We start from the raw sequence: 20,731 nt of genomic DNA, 5'->3' as shown, positions 1-20,731 counted from the left end.
GGGTGTGGGCTGGCTCGGGACAGCGGGCAGAGTGGGGCGTGTCACTGTGTATCTGCGTGTTTGATCAGCAGGAAAGAACCGAGGTTCCCCCACATTTAACCTCCTCCCTATCTTCATAAGAGATAAAGGAATAAAACAAAACTGGGATTGCTTTGGTTTTTAAATTAAAGATGCTTTTATATACTTGAACTTAAAAAAAAATACCTGTCAGTAATGGCTTTCATAAACTCATCAATCAGATCATCGTAACGTTGCGATCGATCTCTTTTCTGATATAAGCCCATGTAAAATGGATCTTTTAACAGTGCCTATAAAATAGACCAAATGTAGGGATAAAATTATTTTTTTACATAATCAGTTTAAATATAGTCTTTAAAACAAAAATTGCAAAATAAAAAAATTACTAATATAGTTTTTTAAACCTTATTGCCCTTCTTCAAGAAACTTTTAATAGGTTTAATTTACTTTTCTTTATATAAGTATTAAAAGCAGAGTTTTAAGACAAAGACCAACATCAAATCACAAAAATTTCCCTCCTTGTATTATCTTCAAAAGAGGAATGTAACCCAAAACATTTTTTAGAATGGGAGGAGGATCAGAGGGGCGATGGTTTCACTCACTGGATTGTCCGTCCCCACGTCGATACACACGGGCAGGCATCGATCGGGCCGTATTCCTGCACAAGCTGTGTACAAACAAAGCTTGCCTACTGGGATCCCCATCCCGTAGACGCCCAGATCTCCAAGACCCAGAATCCTCTCTCCGTCAGTCACCACAACAGCCTTCATTACAAAAATAAAAAAATTAAAATTTGTCAAGAATGGGACATTAAAGAAAAGCATTTTAAAAAGACTTTCTTGATATTTTTACTTTCACTTTTAAAAATAAAATTACTTCTTGACTAACTTCCAAAATAAACAAACCAAGCATACTTAAAATTCTAGGATTTCTAGAAAGTAGATGTCAAAAAGAGAATTAACTAGATTTGATTTCCTGTCTTTGGTTTAGGAACAGAGTGCTTCTGACTGGAGAATCAACTTAAACATCTCACAAAGAAAAAAATAGGCAAGCAGAGAACAAACTTTTGATAAAGAGATTAACCATAAGGGAAAAATAAGACTTTAAACATAAACATGCTACTCCAACATAACAACCTAGGCCAAACAAGAAAAACCTTAGCAATGATGAAAGAGAAAAAGATCTAGAATAAAAAATACACCTACCTACAAGGTTTGAAGATAATAGTGTGAGTTTAATTATCTGACCAAATTTTTTCTAGATTATTAGAACTAATGATTATTCATCAAAGATTATTTTGGTGAGGAAGACGTAATCAAGGTAAGTCAGATTACTGCATCTAGTAAACACTAGAGCCTAACAAGATCTTAAGTCATTAGATTTTATTTTATGCAAGACAGCCAGATTGACCAACATATTTGCTAAATTTGAAATGCTAAGAGTTTGATATTTGCTTAAGGATTTAAATCGATCTTAGATTTAGAAGAAAAAAAGCATAATGAATCCTCTCCACTGCTCACCAAATAAAAGTTTTATGTCATTTTAATAATATAGTATTATTAATTGGTTAATATTAATGAAAATAGAAAATATCAATACTAATCGAAGTAGAAAAGAAATACAGAGAAGGCAGGAGACACCCGTGGCGATGGCAGTGAGCAAGCTCATCGTGAGTACCAGCTCCAATTTCTTCCCCAAAGTCGAACTGTATACCAGTAACCCAGTTTGTAGTTATTACTACTGTGATCTCGGAGCACTAAAGCTTCATGTATGTAAGTGCAAAATACATCAGAGCAACAATGAAACACTCTTCTTGGAAATTTAGAGGTAACTTACAAGGAAAGAAATAACATTGTGAAAAGGAAGGTTGTGCTATTAGTACCTTAACATGATTTTCTGGCCAGTTATCCACAATTGATCTAACATGACCTCTGTCTGAGATTGAAATAAATAATCCCCTGCAACAGAACAAAAACACCTTTGCATTTCACAGGAGTTTTTTTGTTTTTGTTTTTGTTTTTTCTAAGTCTTTGTTCATAATTGGAATAGTTAGATATTTTAATAAAACACAGTATAATTTACAGTATAATTTCCAGGCAGATTTAGCAAAGTCACACTGGTTTATTTTTAAACATTTTCAACTACTTCAAACTGTAATTGCATTGTTCTCATAAGTAGTTACAACAAAGATTATCATTAAATGATGTGATTATTTTACGCAAGGAAAAAATGTATCCACATGTCATTTTCAAATAAACCCAATACACCCCCAATAAAAAGCAACATAAAAATTAACCACCAACGCAGGATAGCATAAAAAGGCTAAATAAACTACTGCTAAAACTCACTGAAAATGAAAAACTGAAATTTGAAAGAATAGCAAAGAAAACTAGTTTCACATAAAACAGGTCATCCTTAAAACATTAGGAAAAAGTGAAGAGTTATTTTAAATACACAGTATACTGTGATCCAACTGGGATAATTAATCCAGATTTCATAAAAGGAAAAGGAGGGAGGGAGGCAGATGAAACAAAACATAGGTTCTGAAAAGTAGGTTAGACAGCTGTGAGGGCCAATGGGTTGCCAAGGGCCTTCAAATTGATTCTTACAGCTACCTTTCTCATTGGTATCTTAACTTTGGCATTACTATCCTAGCTCAAATCAGTTTATAAGCCGTGTCTCAACCACAGCTGCACAACAGAATCATCTGATGAGCTTTTTTAAAATGCTGGAGTCCCACCCCCATAGATTCTGCTTTAACTGGCCTGGAGTTTTAGATCAGATTTACTGACCAACAAAAACTGCAGCAGTGCACTACGTAAATGATACACGGCACCTACCCTCACCCAAAAGCTGTGTTCCTTATGGTTCATGTCAGTTCTCAACTCTGGGTGCCCATCAGAATCATACCAGGAGCTTTTATGGAACCCCAGCACTTGGGCCCAACTCTAGAGTGGCTGAATCAGGATCTCTGCACATGGGGCCCAGGCATCGGTACTTTTTTTTTAAGTGTCCCTCTGGCCTTTAGCCGGGATTGAGAACCAGTGTTCTACATGAAAGAGAAACTATGAAAGAGCTGAACAGTTGGATACTATCACAGAAATGTATCAGACACACTCATTGATAGCAGCACAGAGGAAAGAACAGACAGCGTTCTCCAAGAGGCTCCAAGGGAGTCCCTGCAACACCACCACCGATGGTGGTCATTAAATCCAGACCCCCAACCTCTCTCTTTTTCATCAGAATCTTGGGAATGAAAAAGAAGAAAAGTTGGCAGGGATCAACATTTAAGTGAGTCCCACAGGCGTTTAATGTTTGAAAGCCACTAGACTAGATGAAGGGAGATTGAAGATAAATGCTATCACACATTGTTTGAATTTCTACATTTGTACCAATATGCAAGGAGGGCATGGGAAAGATAGAAGGATTGAGGAAAAGACCAGACAAGAAAACTCAAATTAAGTAAAAATAGCATTTATAAAATGCTTCTAAGTTTACAAACCACCATCAGTCACACATCTGACCTTCTCAGCAGCTCTTGGATAGGTACTGGTATTGCTATTTTATGGTGAGAAAACAGATTCAGAGGGATAAAGTAACTTACTCGAGACTCGAGTCAATGTCCATTCCAGTCTCTTTCCACTTAAAATATTTGGAGATGCCAGAATTATGTGTAATTAAAATTTATAATAGTTCAAAAAAAAACCAAAACCAGACAAATGAAAACTGACAAAAAGTGAGAATCAATCTCTTTCTAAAATTTTTTATTGATATTAGAGAGGAAGGGGGGGGGATGGAGGAGAGAGAGAGAAACATTAATTTGTTGTTCCACTTATTTGCGCATTCATTGCTTGCTTCTTGTATGTGCCCTGACCAGAGATCAAACCTGCAACCTTGGTGTATCGGGGCTACCTGGCCAGGGCTAGAATCAATCTCTTAATATCAAAAACATTAATGATAATTCTAGAGAATTGCCCCCAGTTTTAAAAAAAGAAAGAGTACCTTTATTTTTGGTACAAAAATGCAAATTTCCTCTAACAATTCATTATTTAATGAAAGTTAAGAAAGAGTGATGCTTGCTCTCTGACTGATATGGCTTGGTTCATTGGGCATTGTCTGCCAGAGTGGAAAGTTGCCGGTTTGATCCCCAGTCAGGGCACATACCTTGGCTTCCAGGTTCGGTCCCAAGTCAGGGTAGGGTGTGTGCAAGAGGTAATTGATAAATGCTTCTCTCTCACATCGCTGTTTCTCCCCCTCTCTTTCTCCCTCCCTTCTCCTCTCTCTAAAAATAAATAAAGAATGATGCTATTTCTAAAAAAATAAAAGATATAAATGTGTTGGGTTTTTATTAATCCCTTTTTGTTCAATTCAAGCTTTTGTGAGGTGGGAAATGTGGTTGAGATAACACTGCAACAAATAAAATAGAATGTAATAGCTGTCATGGAATGATATTTTTTCCTATACAATAATCATTTTCAATTATATTGTTTAAAAAATAAGCCTTACTTAGGTCTTCTAAAGATATGTCCATACTGGGAGCAGGCAAGACCAACTGTTGGTGTATATACAATTGGCAACAGATTTTCAATATCATCTTGCAGTATTCTATAAAACAATTTCTCATTTCTTTCTTGTATTCCCATTATATAGATGTATCTGAAATTAAGCACAGTAAATAATGTCTGCATCAGCCAGGATTACAAAGTTTTGTCCTTTGAAAGTTAAAAGTAACTATCTAAAATTGAGCACCGCCCCCCCGCCCCCGCCCCGGAAAGCAAAATCCTAAATTATCATTATGTAACACCCAGGAGTAAAAAAATAACACAAATTAAAATGTACTTAAATGGCAGGTGATAATGACGATGATTGAGAGAATAGTCACAGAAGCCACAGCTAACTGCCGCTGAGTCCTTTCCCGGAGTGAGGCTCTGGGCCAGGCACTGGCAATGCAAACATTACCATGACACCAAACCCCAAACCTCGAGGAGCTGAACCTCCAAGGTGACTGGCACGCACGTAAGGAACCAAAACCAAGTGGCTTGCACTCAGATATTTACTAAATACTAACTACGTGTCAGACGCTATTCTAAACTCCAGGCACATAAGCAGCAACCCCTGTCCTCATGGAGTTTAAACATTACGAGGTCTGTATAGAGCACAGAGGGAACACAAAGGGGACAATGGTCAATTCATAAATTTATAAATAACAGCTTTTAAAGAATAAAGTTTAGAAAGCAGGGAAATTTTGGCTTGAAAAAAACAGAAATCATCTTGAATTAAGTATGTCTATAACTTGACTCACTATTCTTTTCCCCAAATTTGGTTCTTCTACTGTCATCATCTGTAACCAACAGGAATTGCAAAGCCCATTTTGGTTTCTTTCTTTCCCACCCTTCCCTACCCCAATCTAGTGAATCATCAAGTCCTATAAGGGTCTACCTGCTAAGTATCTTTCAGATGTATCTATTTCCTTCCTCCACCCTGACCCAGTCCAAGCTGCCATCATTTCTCATGTAGGCTGTCAAGACTTTCTAACTCGTCTTTAGACAGACAATTTATTCTTCTCCTCCAATCTATTCTCTTAAAAACAGAACTGTAACATAATTTTATTTCTACCCTCCTTGAATGACTTTTGAACACCAGTTAAGCTCCTAAGATAGTTATCAGGACCTCTACTTCTCACCCTCATCTTCATAGTGAATTTACTTCAGTTCCTTGATGCATCTCAACTCTTGCCTTGGAGTTGCCTAGAACACCCTATATTCATGCACAGTTCTACATTCCTATTCCCCAAAAGCAGCGCGGGGCAGAGCGCTGTGTTCTGTCCCTGCCCGTCAGTCCCGGGGTTCAGCATACTCCGACCACTCAGGCAGGAACGCTGATCTTACCTCTCTACTCCTCAGGGCTGCAGAGAGTGCTTGCCGCTGCTACCTAATTCCTCCCCTCCCAAGACCCACCGTGAGCCCTGGGCTGCATCCAAGGCAGCTATCTCCGCTCCCTGCCTCCGCTTCACTCCGACGGCCCGCCTTCAGGTGTTACAATGTGCAGATCTCCCAGGAGTGTCTGTGTGCTGAGCAGGACGTCCTTTGTTGAATTGCAGCTGTTCAATTTGTAACTTTAAGGGGAGAGACCAGGGGGCCTTCTCACGGGGCCATGCTTCTGACGTCACTCGCAACAGGCATTTTAAATCCTGTATTTAAACCGACCCCTCTACCCACAAGACCTTGCCCCTAATCCTCACTTTGCTGGATACCTGTAACATATTATTTAAAAATCAGTTAGGCATCGCCTCCTCCAGGAAGCTTTAACTGATTCTCCAAGTTGGATTACATGCCCATCTCTGAGCTTTCAGTATATAGTCTGCGTGTACCTTTTTCTCACTGTCCTGCATACTGTAGTATAGAGAACAATGACAGACACAGTACGTTCTAGTTTGCCGGGGCCAGGTTCGGTCCCCCCTCTTTTTCACTTCCCAAAATGTCCTGGCCTGAGTGATATAGTATATGGTCACCCTATTTATTACCCACTTTATATCCTCAGCGGCTAGTATAGTGGCACACACAAAGTAAGTGATCAATAAAAGCTGTTTAACAGAATGGATGTAAATTAGATGATAGCTTTTGCTCCTAACAGTCCAGTCAAACCTGAAATGTTCTGTGATTTTAAGCATAAAAACCTGATTTCTGCTACATTTTACAAAAGGGAAAACAAGTGAAGTATTCACTGCAGTGAAGAAAACATCATCATTATGAAAGTAACAGTTAACCGACTATAGCACAAACTTCATCATGAGACTATAAGTTTCTCATGTCATGCTAACCACAATACTCCCAATTTTCTGATCAGAACATCAACAAAAATGAAACATCTAATCAATTCTTACTTTTCCAAAGGGCAACTTAATTTTTTCACATTTTTATGGAATCGTAAGGCTTGAATATCTTGTGTCTCTATTTTGGGAGGTAGAAGTCCTTGAAGACCAAGCATTTGTCGTTCTTGTAATGTAAATGCCATTCCCTAAAAAGGAGGAATAAAAAGATTAAAAATTATAACTTACTAGGGTGGCTGTGGTGATGTCCCAGAAGATGTAATTTAAACATAAATTAAAAAAAAAAAAAACCCAGTGAGATATCATTTTCGCCCAGACTGTCAAAAATGTATAAGATCGATCGTATCTAGCATTGGAGAAGGTATGGTAAAAGAGTGACTTTCACAGAGCATTTCTGGAAATGTAAACTGATTTAGAATTTCAGAAGACAATTTTAAAGTAACCTTAACTTTTTAAATGCACATACTCTACAATAAAGCAATTCTACTTCTAGAAAGCCATCCTAGATAAATATCCACACATAAAGAGGCATGTACAAAGAAACTGTTCTAGCACTGTTTCTAGTTCTCTTGGCTGTTACAAACTAAAATTCCATCAATTATAGAACAGTTAAGGAACCTGCACTATCTCTATACTACGAAACACCATCGCATCTAAACATATACCTTTGTGTGTCACAGAAAGATCTCCCAGACCTGCCGTTAAGAAAAAAAGGCAGGACCCCACGCTGGCGTCTCCTGGAGCTCTGCACCTGCTGTGAAGGGCTGGCTGCGACCTTCACCCCTGGAGGGCGGGGTCTGCGGCTAGGGAAGGGGTGTTCGGGCTCTGGCAGGGGGATGGCCTTACAGGCATAGTGACAGGTGCACCTTCAGCAGACGGTGACTACAGACAACATTTAAAAAGACTAAGAATTCAATACTGCTTTTAAATGACTACTTTATTCATCACAGCAGCAACATACTCTTCAAACAGTATTTATAGGCATTTTAAAAATTATTGCTACAATGTTTGATGGACATAAGTCCCCATGACTTATCAAAGGAGTTCATGACCCTGAAATTGAGAATTGCTAGTCTATGTTTCTCCTTAAACGTACAGCCACAACAATGGAAACACTTCCTGATACTTAAGGGATTTCCAGACGTGGTCCTCCAGGGAGGTAACCATACAGATGCTATTCAGCCTTAGAGACTTCGGAAGTCCTGAACATGAGATTTCTATTTAACAAAAGTACTGAAATGCATCTAGACGATCCTCCTCCCTGAAATTAGTTTCCCACAACCTACTTTATTAAATTCTTATAACCACCCCCCCCAAGTAGGTTTTATATAGTTTCTGTAATAAAAGAAAACCAACATATTTATCGAAGCCTTACTATACCCATGGTATTATAAAAGACACAAAGAAATTTTGAATGGTCCCCACCCAAAAGGAACCTGAAATATAGTTAAAAGAAATATCAAGTCATGAAAACATAAATACAATTATCTCAATGGCAGCTTAAGACATGAAAGGAAGCACGAAGCAACATATAGATTACTTGCCATAGGAAGAGGAAGATAAAAACTGCTACAGGGTTTCAGAGAAGGGAGCAATTATTCCAGTCTATGGTGGTGTGAAAAGCTCTACAGAACTGGATTTTGAATGAGCTGCAATTTGAAGAGCAGGTAAGATTTATGGAGATGAGGCAGAAATAAGAGAGAGTTAGAATATTCCCTCATTAAGCTTCATTCACTTCACTAACTGCTTGCTGAATTCTCATTCTGACCAGGAACCAAAAATGCAAAGATAGGGTGCTCTCTGTGACCCATAGTCAAATTTCCATTTCTAAGCCTGAAACCCCTCAAAATATATCATATTTTCCAATTACTGTACTTACCCGCCCCCCACTCCCTAAAGGGATAAATAAATGGGATTAGCAGAATTTTTACTGTTGTTTTCAAATAAACTACACCTTAATCTGAATGCACCATTCTCAAAAGGTATATTTCATATATTGCGATAAACCTGTGTATCCTCTTGCAAGCTTCCTGTAAGAAATCTCTTCCCAGAATTGTGTTTACTTACAGTTTAGTTTACTTACCGCTGCTCCTAAAAAATAGAGAGGGACTGCCCCCTGAAGCCAGCACGGACAAGGAATAAAAGCACAGTGAGGTCTCAGTGATGGGCCTGCCCATCGCTTCTGCCCCAAGACTGCAAGAAGGGTCAGAGGTCTCTCTCTTCTGAAGCAATGGTGTCATTAATGGGCACGGGTGTATGTATTGATTTGTGTCCAATACAAATGGGCATGTATTGGTACATGTCCAATACAATGGGCATGTATTGATTTGTGTCCAAAAAGGTGCATGAAGATGGGGCGGGCATTAGATCAAATTTCATTTTACAATTTTGACCCCATCTTCCAAGCCCAGCTGATTGGTCTGGGATGAGTAGCTGACCTGAGCTTGGTACACTGCAACATCCCACACCCGGCCGGAAGTCCTGGCCAGACTGCTGTTCTGGGGATTTTTCTGAGCTAGAACTAGGAAGTAAAGCCAGTCCTTTCCTAGTGGTAGAAAGCTGTGCAGGGTGAAATCTGAGAGGTATATGGCAGCCACGATTCTTGCCACATGGAGAAGAGTGAAACGTTCATGCAGCAAAAGCAAACACCACTGAACAGTTTTAGTATAAAGCTGCAAAATAGGAAAGTTCACTTTATCAGTCTACAATATATCAAATCAAACCATCACCAGGACAAGAGAAAAGGTATGTGAGTCGTGATGTTACTAACCTTGTTTGTTCTGGGGTTCAACATGAGCGGCTTGCCTTTCTCTTTGGTGTGGACACGACGGCATGCCAGGGTACACGGAGCGGCAACTACCCTTAACCGTGACAGCATCTTCTCTCTCACCTGCGGAAAACGAAGCACGGGAGCCACTGCTGAGAGACATGACATAGAACTGCGTGTGCATCAGGTGTCAGTTTTCAAAAGCAGATTGAGAGCGCTTAACTTTAAGCGTGTGAAAAATCTTTTTCAAAATACATTTATGTTTCCATAGACTAATGGTTGCTACAGGGTAACAATAAAGTAAAGGCAAAGACTTACTTTTCCGGACCACACTCTAAGTCCTTGGATAATCATCATGGCTACTCCTAGGTATCTACTCTAGGGTGCTAAATAAACATTTGCCCTTTTTCTAATCCACTGGAGTGGGCAAGGTATGTATCTCTTACTCATCAGAAAGAGGAGGTTTAGAAACAAGGTAACATCTAGTAAAGAGTGATGTGAGTTTCATGTAAATAACTGGGAGAGTTTAGCTTGAAGGTGGCAAAGTAACAGGGAACCTGGAATGTACACATTCAGAGGAAGAGAAGCTATCAAAGTTCTTACCTAGACTTAGAATTTTAACATACTATGGTTAATGTTTAAATTTAATGTATTAAAACTTTCCTGTTTTTAGAAAACCTGTTATTTCATATTTTAAAAATCACTCAAATTTGATAGGAAACATATTTTTGTCTTTTCACATCCATCCCAAACATGGGAATTTTTCAAAATGGAAAACTGTACATAATACATTGAACCTTAAATATTCACTAGGAATATAGGAATATAATAGATTTTTTGGCATATCAATTCTCCCATTAAAAATCAATTTGCAGTTCCTTAGAAATCATTGCAATTGTCATGCAATAAATTTTGTTTAAGATTTTATTTATTTTGAGAGAGAGGGGATGGCAGGGAGTCTGAGTTGCCTCTCACAAGCCCCTAACTGGAGACCTGGCCTGCAACCCAAGCGGGTGTTCTTACCGGGAATCAAACCAACAACCCTTTGGTTCACAGGCCAGCACTCAATCCACTGAGCCACACCAACCATGGTGCAGTAAGTTTTTTTGATGGAATTTCTATTTGCTGAGCAATCTTTGGTCTGTATATGGGGGTGAAGGAAGCAAAACCATTTAAACACTGGGATTTTTAGAAGTTAACTATTAGGTAAAATTCATGTAACAAAAATAACCGTTTTGAATTTTGAACAATTCAGAGAGATCTAGAAAATCTGTAAGGTTGTGTAACTGTAACGGGGTAGGTCAGAGCAGAGCTGACCAGGCAGATGCCGGGCCCACGAGGGCCTTAGACCCCGCAGGGATGGAAGCCCACTCCTGGAGGCCAGGTCCCACGCTGGGATGCACGCCTCCCCGGGCCCCAGCCTCTGGGACACTACGCACAGCACATGGTTCCTGGACCGCTGCATGGAGACTGGGAGCAACACACCCTGGATTCTGAAAGGGAGAGCTGCTGCAAGGAGACAGCGGCTCTGAAACCCGCGAGTGCCATGCCAGAGAGCATGGAGGTCTGTCTGCACGACCCGCTTAAGGACAGACAAGGAAATGGCCGTGGGAGAGAAGAGCTCAGAGCGGGTGCTCTCAGCCCCCTGGAGGCTGGACCCTGTTAATAAAAACCTGTTTCCTTCAACACAGATCGCTGGTCCTATCGAAGGGTGACAAGCAGCCAAAGCCCATTTTGCACAATTAGACAACCACCACCTCTGTCTCGTTCTGAAACATTTTCATCATCCCAGGAAGAAACGCCGTACCCATTAAACAGCTTTTCTCCCTCCCCCAGTGCCTCTGTCCACCAATCTTCTTTCTGTCTTTATGGATTTAACTATTCTGGATATTTCATATAAATGTGGTACCTAAATATGGCCACAAAAACAAGACATCATAAGCACAGCAAGATCACAAGAGATGGGGACAGGAGGTGCGGAATAGGTCAGATGTGGTTTAAGGGTACAAGCTTGCAGTAAGTAGTAAATAAGTGGTAGAGATCTAATGCACAGTATAGTGAATATAGACAACGATGCTGTATTACAATCACCAAACTTGCTAAGAGACTACAACTTAATTATTCCAACCACTAAAATGAAATTATAATTATGCAATGTGACAGGTACTAATTATCACTACAACGGTAATCATATTATAATATATAAATGTATTAAGCTAACAAGTTGCACTCCTTAAATTTACACAATTATATGTCAAATATATTTCTACAGTAACAATAAAAGAGTCACGAGGCATAGCACAAAATAACTGCTTTTCTTCAAAAAATGTTAATGTCAGGAAGGGCATGTTAAAAAAACAAAAATTCAACAGAGTAAATCTGAACATTCTAATTGGCTTTATTGATTGATTCAATAATCAGGGGGCATCTCACCCAGCAAACAGAAAGGTTCTGTGGAGATGTACAAAGTGGTGGAGGGGGGTAGTTTAAGGCAAAAAAGGGGTGGGACAAGGAAGTGACGAAGAAAGGGCCCTGAGCGGCGTGGCTCACTTGGTTGGGCATTGTTCCGCAAAGCAAAAGGTTGCCGGTTCGGTTCCAAGGTCAGAGCACATGCCTTATTCGTGGGTTCATCCAGGATGGGGTGCATAAGACAGGCAACATCATGTGATCGATGTTTGTCTCTCACATGAATGTTTCTTTCCCTTTCCTTCTCCCTCCCTTCCCCTCAAAAAATAAATAAGTAAAATCTGAAAAAGAAAAGAAAGGATTGTCACAGGTCAGGTCACCTTCCTTTAGGGAAAGGGCAGGAGGTCTCTCGTGCAGATCACCTTGCTAATGCTAACTGGGAAATGTCACATTGGCTGGTTAAAGGTCACATTCCTAGGCGAGACTGAAACTGCAATTAAATCTTGGTTTGCTGTCCTGGGGGCAAGTGACTCCATGAAGGGTCTGTTTGTTTATTTATTTTTTAACAATTTCTCCCATTCTGCCCAGAGTCTCAGCCTGAGAGAAGTGATTAAAACCTAAGGCATTTGCACCACTCTCAGCTGCCACTCTGTAGTTCTCAAAGCTTTTACTGATGAGAGAGAGAGAGAGAGAGAGAGAGAGAGAGAGTGCGCGCGCGCGTTTTGTTTGTTTCTCTGTTGTTTTCTGATTCTCTACGGTATCGTGGTCATGACTTCAGGTTCATGATTTTTTTAAGTAAGTCATTCTCTTCATTCCTTTCCTGCTGTTCCAGTCTTAGGAAGACCATTGGCTGCGTGGTGAACCACGGAGAACCTGCATTAAAGCCTTTGAGCAAAGGCAGTGTGTGGTGATGGTTACTACGAGCAGAGCAGCTCCCACTGTCAGACGTGCGCTTTGGAGCCACAGCATAGCCGGATGAAACAAGAAGAATTCAGGATCCAGTCCAGTGCACAGGTATATAACAAAACCTCGAAGATAATTAATAGGACTAGAAACTAGTATCTACAATGGTGCAAACATAATTTTTCTTTCTACAATTACCTCCATTTTTTTAAGCAATGATAATCACAATAAAACTAATTTGTCTGCATTAAACTTGGCTTAAATAGTTGATATAAATGCAGCAAAAATAGTGACTGACTATATACTGTACTTTGCTGTGTATATTGCACTCCTGTGTATAATGAGCACCCATGGTTTTGTGCACATTATACGCAGAATTATTATACCCATGACATGTAATCATTAGAGCCATCTATACTGTGCATCCTTATTTTTCCCCTCAAAAATCTGGGCAAAAAAAGTGCCCATTATACACAGCAAAATATGGTAATCTCTTTCTAAGACTGCTTTCTGGACCCTTTCATAAGGAAACTCAGAGTGAACTCTTAAAGCCAATGACTGGCCATCAGATTTTACCTGCAATATCATTTCAATCAAAGCCTTGGGAATACAGCTGTATTTCTTTTGGATCTCAAATAAATGCTGGTGCTCAGAATCAGTTTCCTAGAATTTTTTGGTGACTTGAAACTTTAAAGTTTGCTGGCTAAATTGAACAATGGAAATTTACTGAATATTTAGATCATTTCCAAGTAAAATAAAGTACTGAAACATTAATTGTGAAATAAAATCTATCTACTTTTTGGCTTCTTAGAGAAACTGAAAGACAAATTTGGACTGAAAGACTGTACTATTAAAAAGGGCACATGTTTCTGAAAATTATGAAATATACTTGCAGTAAAAAAAACCCTATTTTTCCAGAGGTTCTGAAATGTATTAATTTGCCAACCTAAAAAACAAAAACCTGATGTAACAGTTTATAATTACTTAGTTTTCACTAGAAATTGAGGCTTTTAAGAGTTAAAAAGTTTAATATTGAATTGCCAATTAAAAATACTGGGAATGCCCTGGTTGGGTGGCTCGGTTTGGTTGGAATGTCATCCTGTTCACCAAAAACGTTGTGGGTTTGATTCCCAGTTGGAGTGTATATGTGAGAGGCAACTAACTGATGTTCCTCTTTCTCTCCTTTCCTCTCCCTCTACCCCACGCCATTTTGACTTCTATGGTGCTTGTACCTTCCCCTGGTCCCACCTCCATCTGGTAACGTCTAGCCAATTATCTTGCTAACTTTTCCCAGGCTCAGTGTAAGAACCTCCTCCTGCCACCATCTTGGCGAATGGGGGAGAGCCCCCAGCGTTCTGACCAACTATTTTATAACACTTACACAAAATTAAACCTCAGCATTATTTCATCTGCTAAAAGGACAAACTTTTCCTGTACAACTGGTATGCTATTAATTAGAGACTATAAGGAGAAAGCAAAAATTTTGTTTTATAAAAATGATTCCCTATGCTCTTTATCATCAGATCTTTGATTGCGTAGGTAAACCAAGTCTTAAAATTAAAAGAGTAAAACTTTGCTTACAACTATTAACTATTTAACTTTGTCATCATGATAATTAAGTAGTTTCACAGTAACCGATAATGCTACTTGATCAAGTGTGTTGAAACTTTTGTATGTTCAACAAATCCAAAAATTAGTCTTTTTCTTGATCCCTGCACCATTTCAAAGGAGAGCTCTTCCTCTCCTCTCCCTTCTTCTCCCTCCGCCTCTCCCTCACTAAAGGGAAGTTACTGTTATTACAATAAATATTCCAGAAATTATATAACATTTCTAAAAATCCACAATGTCCTGAAACAACGCTTTCATTTATAATTCTAGCTGATATCTTACTATGGCCTTTTATTTTTAGTTAACCGTTGTATCCTTTTGTAATAAACTAGTAAACGTAAGTTAAGTGTATCCCTGAGTTCTCTGAGCCATTTTAGCAAATTATCCAACCTGAAGAGGGTGTTGTAGGAAGCCCTGACTTGGAGCTGGTTGGTCAGAAGTATAGATCACAATCTCGGATTTGCAACTGGCATCTGAAGTAGGGGCAATCTTTTCGGACTGAGGTCTTAACTTGTAGAATCTGAAGCTATCTCCCGATGGATGGAGTTAGAATTAAGTGAAATTGAAGCACACCCTATCAGTGCGTGCAAGACAAAGAATTGTTGGATGAGGGGAAGACATCCATACTTGGTGGGGGGGAGAAACAGAATTTTTCCTTTAAGTACTTGAATTTAAGATCAACATTCTGATATATGAAATCTCCTGTTTTTAGCTCTGCTTAAAATTTTGTTTCTATCAAATGCTGAATTTAGCCTGTATAATAAAGATAATTCTACCTGTCAAATCTACCTCATAACTGTAATAATCAAATGAAAGCATATATGCAAAAAGTTATATAATTACTTAAAGAATACTGTTATATCATTCAAATTATTACTTTATTACTAAGTGACAGAAAGTAAAATAAAATATAAAAGTACAACTGATGCATGAACAAACTCATCTAAATCCACGATGGCTTTAAATCTGTGTATAAGTGGACCCACACAGTTCAAACCTGCGTTGTTCAAGGGTCAACTGTATTTTTGACTCATGGTTGAAAACCTGCTTATACGAAGGCTAACTTAAGTTATGCACAGATATTCAACCGTGTGGATGGTCCATTCCAAGTTATTCAAGGGTCAACTATAATTTTTTAAAAATTGTTATTTTTTTATCCTTACCAGAGGTTACATTCATTGATTTTTGAGAGAAAGGGAGAGAGAGAAGAAGGGGGTAGGGAGGGGAGAGAAAGAGAAAGAGAGAGAGAGAGACAGAGACAGACAGACATCTATCAATTGGTTGCCTCTCATAAGCGCCATGACTGGGGATCGAACCCACAATGTAGGCATGTGCCCTGACCAGGAATCAAACCTGCAACCTTTTGGTATATGGGGATGATGCTCCAACTGATCCACTTGGCCAGGGGAGGGTCAACTATAATTTCAGGTGTCTTTAAAACAAGCAGGTATAACCAAAAACAAACAACTTAATGCAAAAGCCAATACCTGCCAAAATCAGAACCAAAGACTGAGACAGACAGACAGGTAGGCTTAAGAACAGATGGAGGCAATAAGACAAAAGATAAAATGGGGAAGGGGAGGAATCACACCTAACTCCTTATGTTATACAGATATGATGGAAAAAGAACTGTGAAAATAAAGGAAGTAAACACAGGAAACAAAAGAAGCTGGGGCATCTAATTTTGAATAAATTACAGTAAAGTCAAGCTGCTTCCTTGAGTGTTTCTTGGATGCTGAGGTGTACCTGCAGTTTCTCCCCCTGGTGTGGCATTGCTGAGGCCTTGCCCTGGGAAGCAGCAGAACTTACTCTCTAAGTGCCGTTTACAGATGGGACTGGGACTGAAACTGCTAGGCCATTGTCTGCCGGAGACTCCTCTCCCTGGCCCCCCACCTGAGGGCGAAGGGAGAACATCAGTGCACTGGAGAGCAAAGTTAGAGAGGGAGTATGAACGGTTACAGCGAGCACAGACTTGGCACTCGGACAGACCTGAATTTGAATCTGGACTCAGGTAATTGCCAGTTGGGAATCGGCTTCGCCACCCAAGCATTCCCAAACGCTCCCTGAATTGGTGTTAGTTGAGAACACATTTTTTACTCGTCTGTGACCAAATGAGAAAAACTAGGACAATGTAATATAGTTTTTCATAACACTAAATTTGTCGTTGTCTTTATGTTGTAATTATGATGTCCCTACCTTTTTGGTGGTAAAAATGTCCTTTCTTTGACAAAAGTATGGGGATGATAAATTGTTACTTGTTTTAATAAAGGTCATTAACCTTTAACAGAATTAAAAGTTAGCGATCCTTATGTCTGGTTCCAACTGTGTCCTATACATAGACTTTTTTTTTTTTTTTTAAGCTGTCCATAAAGTCCAAAAATCTGGGATCTACTGACTCAGAAGTCTCACTTTTTTCATCAATAAAGTAGGAGATGCGAAGCTTTTCTGCAGAGTTGGTTTGTGTGTAGTGCTGATAATGTACATAAAGCATCATGCCCTGCAAGGGTATCCAACCTTTTGGTGTCTCTGTGCCACACTGGAAGAAGAGTTATCTTGGGCCACGTATTAAATACACTGCGGCACGCAATCACAAAAAAATCTCATAGTGTTTTAAGGAAATTCATGATTTGTTTTGAGCCACATTCACAGCCATCCTTGGCAGCATGCAGCCCGCAGGCCACGGGTTGGATACCCTGCTTAGAGCTTTATCATCATCACAGAAGGCCTGACTACTTGACTTGAAGATTTATTCAGTAAAATCCATATCTAGGCAGTTTAGCGCAATCATCAAAAGCAAGCTATGGAATCAGACTGCTGGATGTAAATCCTGGCTTTGCCACTGCTAGCTCTGTGAGTTTGGGTAAATCAGTCATTTACAATCTCATCATGCAGTTGGGGATGATAAACAACAGAACCTATTAAACAGGACTTTTTAAAGACTTAAACTAGATAATCTATGTAAAATACTTATCACAGTGTCTTTAAAGTGCTCTATAAACATTATCTAAGCATTGCTGTTATTAGTAATAGACTAAGGTGGTCAAGTGCATTCAAATGCCTGTTCATTTCTGCATCAACATCTTTTAATGTGAAATCCTTATTAAGAGGCTGTGAGGATAATCAGGGATAACATTTATTCAAACTATTTCAAATTAAATCTCTAAGTCAAAAATGAGAACTTGGGTGACATACAGATCTAGGCAATATCAAATGTTATCTTAAACAACGTCTACAGAATCAATATTTTATATTGTTTTTGAAATTTGTACATATTGAACAAAGGAGGTATGAAGTTATATAATCAAAATAGTGACTTTCAAATAAGACTTATATTTACCTTTTTTATAAAATTAAATGTAATTTTTTATATTTAGTATTAATTTATTCCTCTAACATTGATCCTCAGTAAACAAACTATAGGTCTTAGTGTTAATTATGTTTTAAAATAAGGTTAACTTTTTCTGGAATTCACAAACATAAATTAGAATTTATTTTAGTTTATATAATAGGAGTTTATTTACAAAAGAAGTTCTCAAATGATAAATGACATTTTCCTTTATGAATTTTAATGTGCTTTCATAACAAATATTTAAAAAGACAAAAACATTATACATAAACACCTTCTAAGGGTGAAATCCATATGCAGTTCTTTCTTAGGAATAACTATTTAGCAAAAGTATGTTTTAATTCTCAAAAGAATGAAGAACTTCTACAAAAGCATAGTCCAACATTTCCTATTAATGCATGATAAAGGTTCTATCAGCATTTCTAGTCTCTATATGTAACTTTTGTCTTTATAACTACCATAAAACTGTCAGATATAGGTCACAAATCAAAACTCACAGTTGATTATTTAAATGTCCAATATTAGAAGATAGAGTTAAGCTTTTTCTGTATTGCTGCAAACCATGTAACATAGCAACATGTAAATCAACTAGTTACAGTAGTTATACAATAGATATTTATCTACCTTTTGTGTAACTACAACTAGCATGGGTGTATGTGCATGTGTGTATGTATGTATATGTGTGTGTATATATGAAACAACTATGTTCTCTCTAAATTCCAGAATGCTTGGCAAGTAAAGAGCAAAACTGAGGAGTACAACATTGCCATTAGCATTACAGGGTTAAGACGGGGCTGGAGCTATTATGTTAGATTGTTGGGTTTGAATGCAGGTTTTGCCATTTAAAACCTGTGATCTTGGGCAAGTTACTTAACTTTTCTAAGCTTTCGTTTCTTCATTTGTAAACTGGACAGAATAACAGTACTATTTCCAAGCATAATTTGGAGACAATTTCTGCACTGAACAGTGCCTGGCCCATACTTAACAATATGTGCTTCTATGCTTATTATCATCAATTGCAACACTAGAAATGCTGTTAAATGCTTTGCTTAAAAAAAAAAAGTGATGATACTTCCTAATACTTCCCAAGTATTAGAAGGTTTAAATCGGACATGAAATGATTTCCGTAAGAAGGCAGTTATGTTGAGCTTTGATACTTTAATAAGCTTCTCATCAAAGGACAACACATTATTTTCTAGAATTATCTTGGGAACCATGGGAAAAAAGTCAAATCCAAGACCTCGAATGCGACAACACACAAGAAGAGATGGGTACCATCAGCATCAAACACCTGCTAATCCTGGTCCACAGATGCTATTTCACATGACAGGACAAAACCGTTCCAATCTTAGAACTTTCTAGCCTACAACAAACTTCTTTTAAGCGAAGACGGAACACAAACACACAAAATACCTCTAATGATCAATTCATCCCTGCAGAAAAAGAAATCTATTTGCCAAAGAGGTTTGGAGCGACAAAATCGGTCTTTAAAGGGCGGGAGAGAAGAGGAAAAAAGATGCTCGCGTTTTGGAGGCCACAGGCCCTCACTTCGGGGCTGGAAAGGGGTCTCTCTGGGACGAGCGAGTGGAGAAACGGAGAAGTCGCGCCCCAAAACCGCACGCCGAGGTAGAGCCTCGGACGGTGGAACTGGGGTTCCCCGACTTGACCAGTCCCCCGCCCTCAGCGAGCCTCTTCCCTTCGCTCAGTCGCCCATCAGCCAAGCGGGGACCTGGACGGCCGCACGCGCCGAATCCGGCAGCAGGTCTGCGCCCGGCGCGCCGGGCCAAGTGGCAGGAGGCCGACGCCCGCTCTCCTTCCGGAGATCCCGCCCGGGCCCCGATGCACGGAGCCTTACCCCACGTCTCGCTCCGCGACAGGTGGTGCTGCTGGCAAAGAAGCCAAGGACCTGCCGATCAACCAGGCAATGATCAGCTCCTGCCCGGCCCGGCCCTCCCCTCGCTGGAGCTTCCCGGAGCCAGCACTAGCTCAGGATCGTACTAGCAGGAGCAGCCAGTCACTGGCGGAGGCAGCCAGTAAAACAACGTAGTGAGAGGGTGGGATCCGAGGGCAGAGGGGTCGCGAGGACGCCCGGCAAAGCCCCATAGGCGGAGACTGACGGGCATGCGGGCCAATACGGAGGCAGGAAGTTGGCCCTGAGGGGCGGGGCTTCACCTCTGAGCTTCGCAGCCCGCGTGTTCTATTCCTGCAAGGCAGAACCTTCCTTACTCTGGATCCTTCAAGTTACTGTTTCCAGACACGACGTTTTCCTGTGTGGATGCGATCCCCTGGAGTGTGAGGAGGGCCGTGTAGAACCAGGGCTGGCTTATAGCGGACCTTGCATCCCTGGGACTGGAGTTGTCGCTGGTGCTGGCTGCGCGTTCGCGCGAGAAGAAGTTCTGCGCAGGCGCGGGCGCGGGCGCGGTCGTGGAGAAGGCGGCGGCGGCGGGTACCAGTCTCCCAGCCCAGCTGGAGGAAGGCTGGGAGTTTGAGACCCTGAACAGCCAGTGGAGGTTAGGAGAGGATGGCGGAGAGATTTAGGAGCTGGATAAAGCCAGGGAATGGAGAGACAGAAGAGGGAGGACCCAGGAAATGCGAGGCCTTCGCCCTGTTAGGAACGCTTTCTGTTCTGAGCTATTTTTGTGTGTATAGGACTGCTCTTCTGCATAATCCTTCACCAGACTCGACTGCTGCTGGCACAGTTACTGGCCGGCAAGGAGTGTACTAATGATCCCTAGTATCACAGTTACCATAAATAGATATTCAGTGTTCTCTCAGGAAAACAATGGAACACTAAATTGTCATCTTCAAAGAAGCAGGGGCCGTAACTTAACTTAACATTGGATTGACCAAAAAG

At 40.0% G+C, this 20,731-nt stretch overlaps 1 protein-coding gene across 2 annotated transcripts in view; it reads right to left on the bottom strand.

Annotated features, from left to right (window-relative positions):
- The window catches only part of ME2 (malic enzyme 2), a 42,873-nt gene extending 22,639 nt beyond the window's left edge, over nucleotides 1-20,234 (bottom strand). Inside the window, exons 1-7 of one of the 2 annotated variants that reach the window (XM_054583666.1) lie at nucleotides 20,104-20,234; nucleotides 9,618-9,737; nucleotides 6,902-7,035; nucleotides 4,525-4,674; nucleotides 1,901-1,976; nucleotides 621-782; nucleotides 205-308 (exon numbers count right to left, since the gene is read on the bottom strand). In XM_054583666.1, coding sequence (XP_054439641.1) covers nucleotides 205-308; nucleotides 621-782; nucleotides 1,901-1,976; nucleotides 4,525-4,674; nucleotides 6,902-7,035; nucleotides 9,618-9,725 — 734 coding nt within the window. In that variant the 5' untranslated portion in view covers nucleotides 9,726-9,737; nucleotides 20,104-20,234. Of the gene's footprint in view, nucleotides 1-204; nucleotides 309-620; nucleotides 783-1,900; nucleotides 1,977-4,524; nucleotides 4,675-6,901; nucleotides 7,036-9,617; nucleotides 9,738-19,732; nucleotides 20,036-20,103 lie in introns of those variants that run through there. The other variant, XM_054583665.1, reaches the window with a different exon arrangement.
- Nucleotides 20,235-20,731: the final 497 nt, after the last annotated feature.

This window comes from Pteronotus mesoamericanus, unplaced genomic scaffold (assembly GCF_021234165.1).
Source record: "Pteronotus mesoamericanus isolate MK-2021 breed Mesoamerican mustached bat unplaced genomic scaffold, CSHL_Meso_final contig_74, whole genome shotgun sequence".
Classification (NCBI taxonomy): Eukaryota; Metazoa; Chordata; class Mammalia; order Chiroptera; family Mormoopidae; genus Pteronotus; species Pteronotus mesoamericanus.
Note: the sequence above shows the minus strand (reverse complement) of the source record. Positions and strands in the feature narration are given on the sequence as shown.